Raw genomic sequence first — 12,837 nt, 5'->3', positions numbered from 1 at the left:
TTTTAATAGCATAGCTGCTGTTTGTCCTCAAAGGAGCTTACAAAAGAAATTGACAGGTGACAAAATGGCTTAGCTTAAAATTCAGTCCTAACAACCGAGATAAAATTTGGGCAAGGTTAAGCCACAAGTTATAAACCACATTCTTAATTCCAGATACCCATAGAGTTTGGCAACAAAGAACATGAAACTTAACATGAACTTATAACTATTAAGACATAGTTCTAAAGTGACTTACCTAAATATGAGAGTTTGGTTGCTGTATTGTTGCTTCTTTCCCAGCAATATCTTAGCATAAACACCACATCAAGAAGTCCTCTGGTTTTCCACCGTAGCGCCTATGGGGTCAGGACTTGCAATACCATCTACTGATACACAGTGTAATCGAATTTGTTTGACCTCGTGGCAGTAATGTTTTAGGAATACTGTTTCTGATAACCACCCTTTACACTCTGAGACTTTTTCGAAAGAAACATTTCCGAAGAAAGCTAACAATGTACTCACCTTTTGGATGTCGTGCAACTTAGGAAAGGAGTTGGGGTCTGCCCTTTTAATAAGGGACACAAAAATTATTGTCAACCCATGCAGAGATTGTTGTTTGTTTGTGCCAGGGTATAGGAAAATCGGACCCTTTGCAATGTTTGCCATGACCACTGGGTAAACCTTAAGTGCTTGAACCAGACATAATGTTTTATCTGAAAATTGAGTTCTCTCATCAGAACAGGAGGGTTATCATCCTTGGCCATGAGTGATGGGCCAGGGGACAATAATAAATGATGGTTAGCTGTATGAGTGAAGTGTTGTCCCCGTCCAAGAGAGCCCAGTTCACTAATGCGAGCTCCTGATGGCAAAGCAGTCAAGAAGATCGCTGTTTGCAGCACATGAGTTGTAGTTGTATTGGGCCCACTGAATTGAGGGGTTGACAGAAGTGTAAGCACCTTATTCAGGGACCAGGTAATGGGAAACCTTGCAGGAGCAGGTCTTTGCAATGCAAAAGACCAGAGAAGTTAAGTAACAATTTCTGTGTTAGATTCAATCCCAAATCCATAAAGCAAAGTTCTGACAGTGCTGCCTTGTATGCCATGATTGTTTTAACAGCAAGGCATTTGTCTTCGAAAAGGTATATAAGAAAATGTAGAAGTGTTTCAACAGAGATCTCACTGGGCTCTCAGCATAAATATAGTCTAAGCATACTTTCCATACGGGTTGGTATTGTCAAAGAGACGATGTCCGTAGTTTCTGCACTAGGTACCTAGCAGTGTTAGGTGAATAATTTTCACTGTAGACAAGATTTTTAAAAATCTACATGTGAAGGTCTCGGCTCAGAAAGGAGCACACATTGACAACTTTCCCTCCTACAGCCTGAGTTAGAACAGTGAACAGTAATGGAACTGAATTCTTCGCCCGTTGTTGAAACATTAGGAACCAATGACTATTTGGCCAGTTTCAGGCTGTTAAGTAAGTGGTTCTGTTGAAGGTTAGAAGTTGTTCAAAACCTTTGAAATCTGGGACAATGGAGGAAAAAGGTTTATCATCCTCCATTTGTTCCAGTCTTGTAGGAATGCATCTCTTGCTATTGCTGTATTGTCCAGGTTCGGAGACGCTTACACAGGAAGTTGGTGGTTCTCGCTTGTGGTAAACAGGTCCACTTCCGGAAGTGGAAGCATGTTGGCAGTTAGTTGAAATGAGTGATTGTCTAATATCCACTTGGTCGAGGCTGTTGTATTCCTTGACAAGAGTCTGCTATTACATTGAGAAACCCTGAGAGGTGAATTGCAGACAAGTGCCACTTCTTTGCTTGCGCTATCTGAAGGATGGGTAGCATTACTGCATTGAAATGCGATGACCATGAGCCTGACCTCTTGATGCAGAACATTGCAGTCATATTGTCTAGGACCATCAAAATGTGGGTCCCTTTTGGAGGTTTCAGTTTTCTGAGGGACAGAAAGAAGCCATCAGCTCCAGGAAGTTGGTATGACACCTCCTCAGAGCAGGAGACCACCTCCCTGCTACCTGATAATCCCCCCCCAATGGCCTTCCCAACCTGTCAAGGAGGCATCTGTGTGTATTACCACTCGCGCAGACGGAGGAGTCAGGGTGACCTGTTCTGCCAGAAACCCCTTCCAGGTCCACAGCTGGAGTAACTTCCCAACTCTTCGACTCCTTTGATGAAGCCGATCTTGAATTTTTTTTTCTTGCGTGCGATAGGCAGAATTTGTTTAAATTTTTTGTTACAATCTGAGGATTGGGTCTACCACAGATGCGAACTGTAACAGGCCCATCATATGCTCCAGATGACGTCTGGAAACACTGGGCTTTGCAAGGAACCTTTTCAGGTCCTTCCTTATTCTGTTTTGAGTATTGGTGGGAAGAGACAACTGGCCATAAAAAGTATCCCAACAAAGTTCCAGTCACTGAAAGTGTCTGCTGGGTGTAAGGTGGGATTTGTTCCAATTTGTTAGAAAACCTTTTGACTGGAGCCACTCTTAGGCTTTGTAAGCACTCTTCTCATGTGTGCCCCCAGATTAGCTAATCATCTAGGTAGGCTACCAGTTGAATACCTTCTTTCCTGAGTTCTCGGACAACTACTGTTACTAATTTTGTAAAAACTCTTGGGGCAATGTTTAACCCAAAGGGCATGACTTTGAATCTGTACGTTTCCTTCCCTATCCGGAACCCTAGGAAGGGGCGGAAGGGAATGGCGATAGGAATGTGCCAGTATGTGTCTTTCATGTCTGTAGAAATTGTCCAGGTCCCTTGGGGAATGATTGAATGTACTTGGGCAACAGTAGTCATCTGAAAACTGTGGCAAACAATGTGTTTGTTCAAGCTTGATAGGTCAAGGATCACTCTCCATTTGGAGGAATCCTTCTTTGGGATGCTGAAGAGATGTGCTTGGTGGCGAATATGTGCATGTTTCTCTATGGCTCCCTTTAAAAGGCCTTCTGCATGTAATCCTCCAAGGAGGGGTCTGGTTTTGGTAAAACCTCTTTAAAGGGGTAGGAGGATAATACCATTTCCACCCTAGCCCATTGAAGATAATATTGTGTCCCTACGGGGAGAACTTGCATTGCATGTGATGCTGTAGAAGGCGACCCCCGAACATGCAGTTCCTATTGGGCTCCACCTATTTCCTTGCGTTTAATAAGCATTCCAGGAGTTGCGTTTCCTTTTCCCCGGTATGAGCATTTTTGACTGCTTTGAAAGGGGTGCTTCTGCTGCTGTTGTCTTTTCTTCTGTTGTTTAGAGGATCCTTTAGGAGTGACTGGAGGCTTGTATGACTCCGAGTCATAACGAACTTTCTTTGGTTTAGGGAGAGGAAACTGTCGAGTCCGTTGCTTCCCATATTCCCCTTTTCCTAGGAGAGTGTATATTGTACAGTTCTGTTGTTGGGCTTTTTCATTGAGTTGAGCCACAATAGACTCCTCAAAATGGTCCATACAGAAGTTGGTAGAATGCAGTAAGGAGGTTACATTGGGGAGTGACACATATGAGCCCACCAATGTTTCCATTCGAGCTTTTGTGCGACATTCTAGAAAATCATAAGAGTGCTTCGTATAGGATCCACATAGTTCTGGCTGAAATGGCAAACATTGTTGTAGAAGATTCTGGAAGCCTTCTAATGGAAACTTCCAGCATAGTAATGGAAGTTATGGTATTGAGTAGGTAGAACCTAACATGAAATTCAGCCAAGGCTGTCCCCTCTGAGATTTTTCTCATAGGGGTCCCAAACTGCTGAGTAGCCATGTCCAGAGGGAGCTTTTTCCTTTCAAAATGAAGGACAAGTGTTGCCCATTCCTTAATAGAATTATCAGACACCAGGATGATGAAGACAAATGGCTTTAATTCTGCCATTGGCTCCTGTTTCCTAGTTACCACTGATATTATTATTATTATTTAATCTTAATAATATTTGAAAATTAGTACTTATTATGACCTGTGGTATTACAGGTACAGTGTTATTATTATTAATTAAACTTATTAATCTTATAATATTAATATTTGAAAATTAGTAAATGATTTTTTTATCTTAAAAAATTTACTTAGTTCACGAAAACAACCTTAAAATACAGTAATTAGTGAATGTTGCTCTACAAAAAAATCCGTGAATTACTGAATTTTATGTGATTTATTGAAAAATATGTTCCACAGAAAAATTCACAAATACTGAACTGCGAATAAGCAGGGGTCCACTGTAGTCTCCTCCTTCCGTACTCTTAACGAAACCTAGGACCCAAGAAGAGCTTAAAGTGAGCTGTTTCATTCTTAAAATTTGTTGCCAGGAGCATATTACATATTTCACACATGTCTGGGGACCAACCATATTTCCATTTATTCCCACAGGGGCTATGTTCATGGCAGGTGGAATGAGCCACACCCACTGGCAAAAAGCAGACTGAGCAATTCACTGCTGCACACGTAATCTGTGGGTCTTGCATAATAGTGGCCCTGTAATGTTATAAAGAACAAGTATTTATTAGAAACTACTTGGTACTAACCATCTATAATCACTGTATAGGTAGTACACTCAACATACTACAGACTAACTTGGTCACAAGTGTGTAGGTATAATGTTAGGAACCATGACAATGGTTATCCATAAGGCAGTGGTAAGTATTGCAAAGTTCATAATACTACCATAATTTTGTCTTAAATGTGTTTCTCCCAAATGTTACATATGCTAATTATTTGTACCGTAATCACTTAGGGAGCACAGTTAACGTAAAATAGACTAACTTGGACACAAGTATGTAGTCATATTGCTGTTTACTGTTAGGCATCATAACAATGGGTTATTCCTTGCAAGACAGTAGCTATGTATTAAAATATTTATAGTTACTACAGAAATGCTGCTGTAAAAGCAGATTCTTGAGTGTTACAACACTTAATTAAGACAAAGCATTTCCCGTGCTAATTATGTGTAATAACTTAGGTAGCACGACTAACCTACGATAGGCTAACTTGGACACAAGTATGTAGCCTTATTGCTGTATACTGTTAGGCATCATAATTTTATACCACTCAATTAAGTCAAAGCTTACTGTATATTGTAAATCTAATTTATAAATTTATAATTTGTTTATCTGGTCTAGGCTACTCGCAAGCCACAGGTAAAGCTATAGGCTACATAAGCAAATACTTCAATGAAAATTTTTGCCAAAGGAAAAAATTTGAAATAAGCTAGGCACGAATAAATCAAGTACAGTGTTAGTGCCTGTTATATGAAAGTGTAAGAGTTTAATAATCACATAGGAAAGCAGGCACCACTAACATTTTCTTATTGACATCATTATTGGTGGAGTAATATCTGATATAAGTAGATCCACAAAGGAAAACATCATATAACTTGATACAAGTCCCTGATATTATTGATAAATTGGGAACATTATCTCAAAAACTATTCAGTTAGGTAATTAAATACTACACTTAACCAATTAGTTTTACTTAACACTAAGGTTGGGGGTTGAGCACAGTCGAAAACCGGCTACGGTACTCATATACAAGCGGTTAGGCTACTAATGAAAACAGTAAGTAGCCCAGCATATCTACTATATTAAGTAGCCCAAGATAACAGATAGAAGGTCATTTATACTAATTTTCTTCAAGAACAGTATTGTTTTTAAAATTATTCCTTCAATATAATTAAACCTTGTTTATCAGGTAACAAAGATGGTACCTTAAACCCAAACTGAATTTTTGACCTGTGGGAGAAGCACCAGCTCCCAATGCCAGCAAAACAAATCTATCAGCCAAAAAATTTTGAATTATAAAACTTTTCACTAGGACTTAAAACTAAGTACTTAACTTGCTTCTGAATTTGGTTTTCCATTATGACCAAAACATGATCTAGGAGCTTGTAATCGCAAGACAGATCAGCACGTCTTACAATGACCAAGACCTAAAGAGTAACAAGTGAAAGAGTTAGCATGGAGTGTGTTGTTGCCACGATAGATGCCAACGTGCGGGACGTCGTTACCACATCCGCAGGTAAGGAATGAGAATTGAACCTAGACAGCTGCTGTAGACTAGAGAAAGAGCCCTCTTGTCTTGAGTCCTATATCCTATCAGTGTCAATGTGCACTATACTGGCCAAGACCAACTAGAAGAGAATTCTTTGAAATTGGATGGTCTATCTTAAAGAGCCCCTCTAGAGACCTTGAGAAGTAATTCCTTTGAGGACGAACAGGGGCTATGCCATCAAAAACTCCAGTGAAAACACATGTAATGAAAAGTACTTATGTTAATATAGACTTGTAATCAACCAGTAACCTAGGTTATTCACTACTTACTGGAGCTCTTGGGTACTCCTTTTTTCTTGCTTTTTAGTTTTTCTGTAAAATAAAACTATTGAGATGGCTGTTTGTCTGTCCATCCGCACTTTTTCTGTCCACCCTCAGATCTTAAAAATTACTGAGGCTGCAAACTGGCATGTTGATCATCCACCCTCCAATCATCAGACGTATCAGATTGCAGCCCTGTATCCTTGGTAGTTTCTATTTTATTTAAGGTTAATGTTAGCCATTATTGTATGTCTGGCACCACTACAGATGCCAACAACACAGGCCACCACCGGGCCATGGCTGAAAGTTTCATGGGCCACGGCTGAGATTCATACAGCATTATACGCTGTACAGAAAACTTGATCGCACCAAAGAAACTTCTGCGCATTTTTTTTTTTTTTTTTTTTAGCATCCTCTTATAAAGATTTAGTCATTTGTAGAAGCAGTTGAATAATATCCATATCTGAAGTACACTATGAATAAATAATACTGTATTCTTATCATCTTAGGTGCACTATGGATTTATTTTGAAGACCACTGACCAAAACAATACTGGAGGAGCAGAATATATGAAGAAAGGCATTGAAAGTAAAGCTGAAGGAACCCAGGATGGCCGCTTCTTCTTACATCTTGGGGATGCTTTACAGCGAGAGGGTCAGACTGAAGAAGCCTATAAGGTGAGTTCAAAGCTATTTGACATTAAGTTGGGAGAAACTTTCAGAAAATGGTATTGTAGAAGGTGCAGGTGGACATTTCTCTTTGTGATGTCACATATCAAACTTTAAAATATTTCATTGATTAAAATCCTTTAGTGATGTTAAGGGAATTGGGATTCTTGTAGTGTGTACTATACCTTTCTTAGCTAGTTTATTTTTTAAGATACAATGCTTCAAACTTGATATTTGGGTGTCAAGATTGTATAGGAACTGATAGTTTTTCATTATTCGGGTATGTTTTATTTGTTATTGCAGCTTAATTAACAGAATGTTTTAAAGCCATTGAAATCAAGGGGTGAAGGATACATACAGTTAACTTCACCTGTCTGTCTTTTTGAGTGGCTACATGTTTTCAGCATTGACGTGTAACAAGCTCATATACTCAATAGCTATGTACAGTATGCAATTATGTCATGTATATGAAGATTGGAAACTACTAATCATTGAAAGGTATTTGAAAATATTGATTATAACTAGTATAAACTGAGAAAAGTAAAAAAGTAGCATGACAATACATTATCTGCTAATATACCATGAAAATCCAGTTTATGATGTACTGTAATTTCCTAATAGTCAACTTGGTACTTGAGTACAGTACAGTGTATACATGATTAACCCTTAAACGCCGAGCCTCTATTTACAAAAGTGTCTGTCGTATGCCGGCGGCATTCGGGAGTTAGCGCTGAAGTGGAAAAAAGTTTTTTTTTAAAAATCACTGCACACTTAGTTTTTAAGATTAAGAGTTCATTTTTGGCTCATTTTTTTCATTGCCTGAAGTTTAGTATGCAACCATCAGAAATTAAAAAAAATATCATTATCATATATAAATATTGAAATATATGACAGCGCAAAAAAAAATTTCGTATATAATTGTATACAAATCGCGCTGTGAGCAAAACAGTTAAAGCTAATGAGTTATTTTTTTCTTTGTATTGTACACGAAATTGCGATGAATTTGGTATATAACAAATTGTAAAACGATCAAAGCAACACAGAGAAAATATTATCACAAAATGATGCATGAATTTGTAACGCGCCGACGTAAAAAAACGTTTTTTCAAAAATTCACCATAAATCGAAATATTGTGCTAGAGACTTCCCGTTTGTTGCAAAATTAAGGTAATTGATTGAATATTACTAGACTGTAAGTGTTTTAGCTTACAATTGCAGTTTTCGACCATTTCGGTCGAGTTAAAGTTGACCGAAGGTAGAATTTTTTCTATTTATCGTGATTTATGAGTTATTTTTTGTTGTATTCTACATGAAGTTGCGCACATTTTCATATATAAAACTTTATGTAACGACTAATATAAAACGGTGCAAACATTATGACAAAGTGACAAAAGAATTTCCGAGATGTTCGGCCGAGTTACCGCGCGGACGTAAGGAAAAAGTTTTTTTCAAAAATTCACCATAAATCAAAATATTGTGCTAGAGACTTCCAATTTGTTGCAAAATGAAGGTAAATGATTGAGTATTACTAGAATGTAAGATTTTTAGCTTACATTGCATTTTACGACCATTTCGGTCGAGTTAAAGTTGACAGAAGGTTGAAATATCGTGATTTATATGAAAATATTTCAACACTGATAAAACCTACAACCATGAGTTATTTTTTGTTGTATTCTACATGAAATTGCACACATTTTCATATATAAAAATTTATGTAACGACTAATATAAAACGGTGCAAAATTACAACAAAGTGACGAAAGAATTTCTGAGATGTTCGGCCGAGTTACCCAGAGCCGATGTAAGGAAAAAGTATTTTTTTTTTTTTCAAAAATTCGCCATAAATCGAAATATTGTGCTAGAGACTTGCAGTTTGTTGCAAAATGAAGGTACATGATTGAATATTACTAGAATGTAAGAGTTTTAGCTTACAATTGCATTTTTCAACCATTTCGGTCGAGTTAAAGTTGACCGAAGGTTGAAATTTTGGCACTTGTCATGATTTATATGAAAATATTTCAACACTGATAAAAGCTACAACCATGAGTTAATTTCTGTTGTATTCTACATGAAATTGCACACATTTTCATATATAAAACTTTATGTAACGAATAATATAAAACGGTGCAAATATTACGACAAAGAGACGAAAGAATTTCTGAGATGTTCGGCCGAGTTACTGCGAGCGGACGTAAAGGAAAAGTTTTTCAAAAATTCACCATAAATCGAAATATTGTGCTAGAGACTTGCAATTTGTTGCAAAATGAAGGTACATGATTGAATATTACTAGAATGTAAGAGTTTTAGCTTCCAATTGCGTTTTTCAACCATTTCGGTCGAGTCAAAGTTGACTGAAGGTTGAAATTTTGGCACATCGTGATTTATATGAAAATATTTCCAAACTGATAAAAGCTACAACCATGGGGTTTTTTTGTTGTATGTTACATGAAATTGCGCACATTTTCATATATAAAACTTTACGTAATGGCTAATATAAAACGATGCAAAAATTACGACAAAATGACGAAAGAATTTCTGAAATTTTCGGCGAGTTACAGCAGAGCGTGGAAAAAGTTTTTTCAAAAATTCACCATAAATCGAATATTGTGCTAGAGACTTCCAATTTGTTGCAAAATGAAGGTAAATGATTTAATATTACTAGAATGTAAGATTTATAGCTTACAATTGCGTTTTTCGACCATTTCGGTCGAGTCAAAGTTGACCGAAGGTTGAAATTTTTTATAGTCGACGTACGGTACGTCCACTCGTCACCCGACAGACAATTTTAGTCAACTTACAACACGTCCAGTCGGCGTATAAAGGTTAATTTAGTTGTAAGAGTGTAAGAGGAAAGACAAAACATATGTGCTAGCAAATATACTCTTAAGATTTTCATACCAGTTCATATGACTTAATACGAATTCTCTCCATTCTTTTCTGTCTTGGGGAATCAGGCAGAAAATGCATGAGGCATAGGAGACAGGAAAGAACTCGTTTCATATTTAACCCCACATAAGGAAGATCAGATGTAATAATGACAGTGAAGATTAAGAGCTTATGAAAAAGGTGTTACCATGTACTGGTTGGAGAGAGGCATTGTAGAGAGAAAGATGGATTTCCTGTATACAGTAGTTTGCTAGTACATCACAAGGAGTGATTCCAGTCAGTATTATATGAGGTTGAAATTAATTTCTGTTGCACCGCAGGTATATGATGATGCTGTAGCAAAGGGCCTCTTCCTCAATAAATACCAGCGTTCTTTATATAATGTTGATAGACTATCATCACAGCCCATTTGGACAGTAGAACAGACAACTTATACCGAGTTCTTCCGGTAAGTGGCAATTTGTTATACGAAAAAGTATCTGGTGGTTTACTGTAATAACATAAACAGAGTACCAGTTGAAGTTTACTAGACTGGGATGAATGGAAGTAATTCATATGAACATTTATTTTTTTATCTGATTGATTCTGGCTTCATAATCTCTTTAAGTGGCCTTAATATATAGTAATGGTATGATGGATGTCTTTTTACAATGGCATATCATTGCTGTACTTTGCCCTTTGCTTCTGTTCCAAGAAGAAGAATGTGCACTTTTAAAAAGAAATGAAGATCCGGCTACTGTGGGGGATGGAAGATTCCTTCAAGTACTGTAGGATTTTACATCTACATCTTCCTTTCTTTCTAAGTATAAAAGCATTGTTTACACTAGTGGTCTTTTGCATTTGTGCTTATTTTGCTCATTTTCTTTACCTCATTTTAATTATGACATTCTCCCATTTTCACCTGATTTTGTATCTTGTCATTCATGGTCCACCTTTGCTTTGTAGGCCTTTCATATGTGGAGTAATGGTTGTTCTTTTGATCATTCATGTTAGTGAGGCTATGCCTCTTACATAAGCTGTGCAGGTAGTGTAGTTCTCCCATGTTTTAAAGGTATCCCTGTTGTTTACTTTTTTATTTTTCTGTGAGGTTGTGTTTTATTCTCTGGGCACCCTGCAGTATGCTACAGTAAAATTTTTTTCTTCTTGGGCTGTAATTCTTTTAATGCTGTCATGGGATTGCTTCAGTAATTGTTTTAATATTTCATTGTAGTTTTGCTTGTCCATTTTTCAGTAACAGGTTCCCTTTGTCTGTTGGTTTCTGCTCTCAGCTTTTCTGTTTTGTGATGATTTTTTTCCATCCATCATGTTGCCAAGTTATTAAAAACTCATGTGAGTGGTATAATTTATTTTTACTCCATTATTGATTTGTAAACATTCCCTATCACATGTTTAAAGTGTCCTTCTCGTAGAAGGCAACAGTGTATGCAGAAGACCTGTTTGGTGTGTGTTGATCATTTGTTTCTTGATTGACCAGAGATGTGCTTACAAATATTATGACCAAGAATTGGATCTGTATGAATAAGGCATCTGTGTCCTTGATGTCTCATTCTTATGGCAAAAGTGTTAAAGTTAGGCGTATAGGTCCTCACCTTATGTATCTTCTCCTCCTGGTTTTTCTCCTGATGAAGACTTGGGTCCTTTGAAGTCTCCTTCCACTGGGACTTGCTCTTCCAACCCCAGTAGTTATGTCCTTGTGTCGTCCTCATCCTTTCATTCATTTTGTCCCTGTCCCCTCTCCCACAACTTTGTTGGAATTCCTACAATCCACAGATGCGTCCTTTTTTCAGTATTTCAGGGAGATGGTCTTGCTGTTTCATGTTCAGTTTTGGCTAATGTTGATTGTTTGTGAATGAGTTGATTCCAGGACGTTAGTACGCTTTTGACAGTGACGATTGTTGCTGCAGTGGTATCTCATGAGCTCTGTTATCCCTTCTGACTTAGGTATTGACCATTCCCTTGGCCATGGCTACAATCACAAGTTTTCCATCAGCTGTGACAGTGCCAGTGGTTGTTAGGTCAGTCGTTCATTTGCTGCTAACCATAGACCTCAGTGTAGATATCCTCCTTGGAGGATATGTCTCTTGCTGTCCTTCTATCAGTTTTAAGTAACCAATTGGTTCTTAGCCACGTTAAATAAGTCTAATCCTTCGGGCCAGCCCTAGGAGAGCTGTTAATCAGCTCAGTGGTATGGTAAAACTAAGGTATACTTAACTTTTTCTTTTCTCCCAAATATGTTAGTTGAGAGACCAGTGTCAAGTGTTCTCTTCATGCTGTAATCCCAAGCCTTCTGTTGACTTGTGTATGCAGTCATTCTGATATGACTGGCACTGCTACTCACACACATATAACAATAGACAAAGATTGTGTGATTTCTCACCATACTGCAGTCCTATTCTCCCTGAGATCGACACTATCCCAAATGAGACTCATCATCCATTTGAGGCTTCTTTGGATCTTCCCATCCCACTATCAGCTCTATTTTGGCTGCCTGTGATCATGAATATGTCACTGCCATATTGTATTTACTCTTGGTTTTTTCTTCATGTGTTACTTCTCGGAGATCTCATTGGTCATCTTCTGCTTGCTATGTAACTCCAGCTTGTACATTGACGAATGCGACTTCTTCCCATACCCTTATGCCTGGATCCTTCTGGACTCCAGAAACCTCCCTACACACGACATTCATCGGACCCCAAGAAGGCAAGATTTTTTAACTCCAAGGACAGTGTTGAGGATTTGTTCTCAGTCCAAGATGAAACTTCATGTGTAGAAGAATTTATCATCATCATTTTCTTTGCTGGTTAATTTAGATCTTTTGATAGGAAGAATCTCTAAGCCTTTTGAGCTAGTAAGGGTGCAGAATTCATTAGCAAGGGTTTTGTATGATAGAGTGCTTTTCACTACCAACCCTTCTCCTGCCTCACCAGCTACTTCCATATTACTGATTGTGCCAGCTGACATCTTCGTTTTTCCATGATCCTACCAGCCTTCTTAAAGGTCGAGTAA

General features: G+C 37.8%; 1 protein-coding gene across 9 annotated transcripts in view; it reads left to right on the top strand.

Annotated features, from left to right (window-relative positions):
* The window catches only part of LOC136851874 (aspartyl/asparaginyl beta-hydroxylase-like), a 164,904-nt gene that overhangs the window by 126,679 nt on the left and 25,388 nt on the right, over nt 1-12,837 (top strand). For all 9 annotated transcript variants that reach the window (XM_067126191.1, XM_067126195.1, XM_067126192.1 and 6 more), the window contains 2 exons: nt 6,788-6,955; nt 10,152-10,279. In XM_067126191.1, the coding sequence (XP_066982292.1) occupies nt 6,788-6,955; nt 10,152-10,279 (296 nt within the window). The remainder of the gene's footprint in view (nt 1-6,787; nt 6,956-10,151; nt 10,280-12,837) is intronic.

This window comes from Macrobrachium rosenbergii, chromosome 24 (assembly GCF_040412425.1).
Source record: "Macrobrachium rosenbergii isolate ZJJX-2024 chromosome 24, ASM4041242v1, whole genome shotgun sequence".
Taxonomy (NCBI): domain Eukaryota; kingdom Metazoa; phylum Arthropoda; class Malacostraca; order Decapoda; family Palaemonidae; genus Macrobrachium; species Macrobrachium rosenbergii.
The sequence above is the reverse complement of the archived record's forward strand: the minus strand, read 5'-3'. Positions and strand labels throughout refer to the sequence as shown.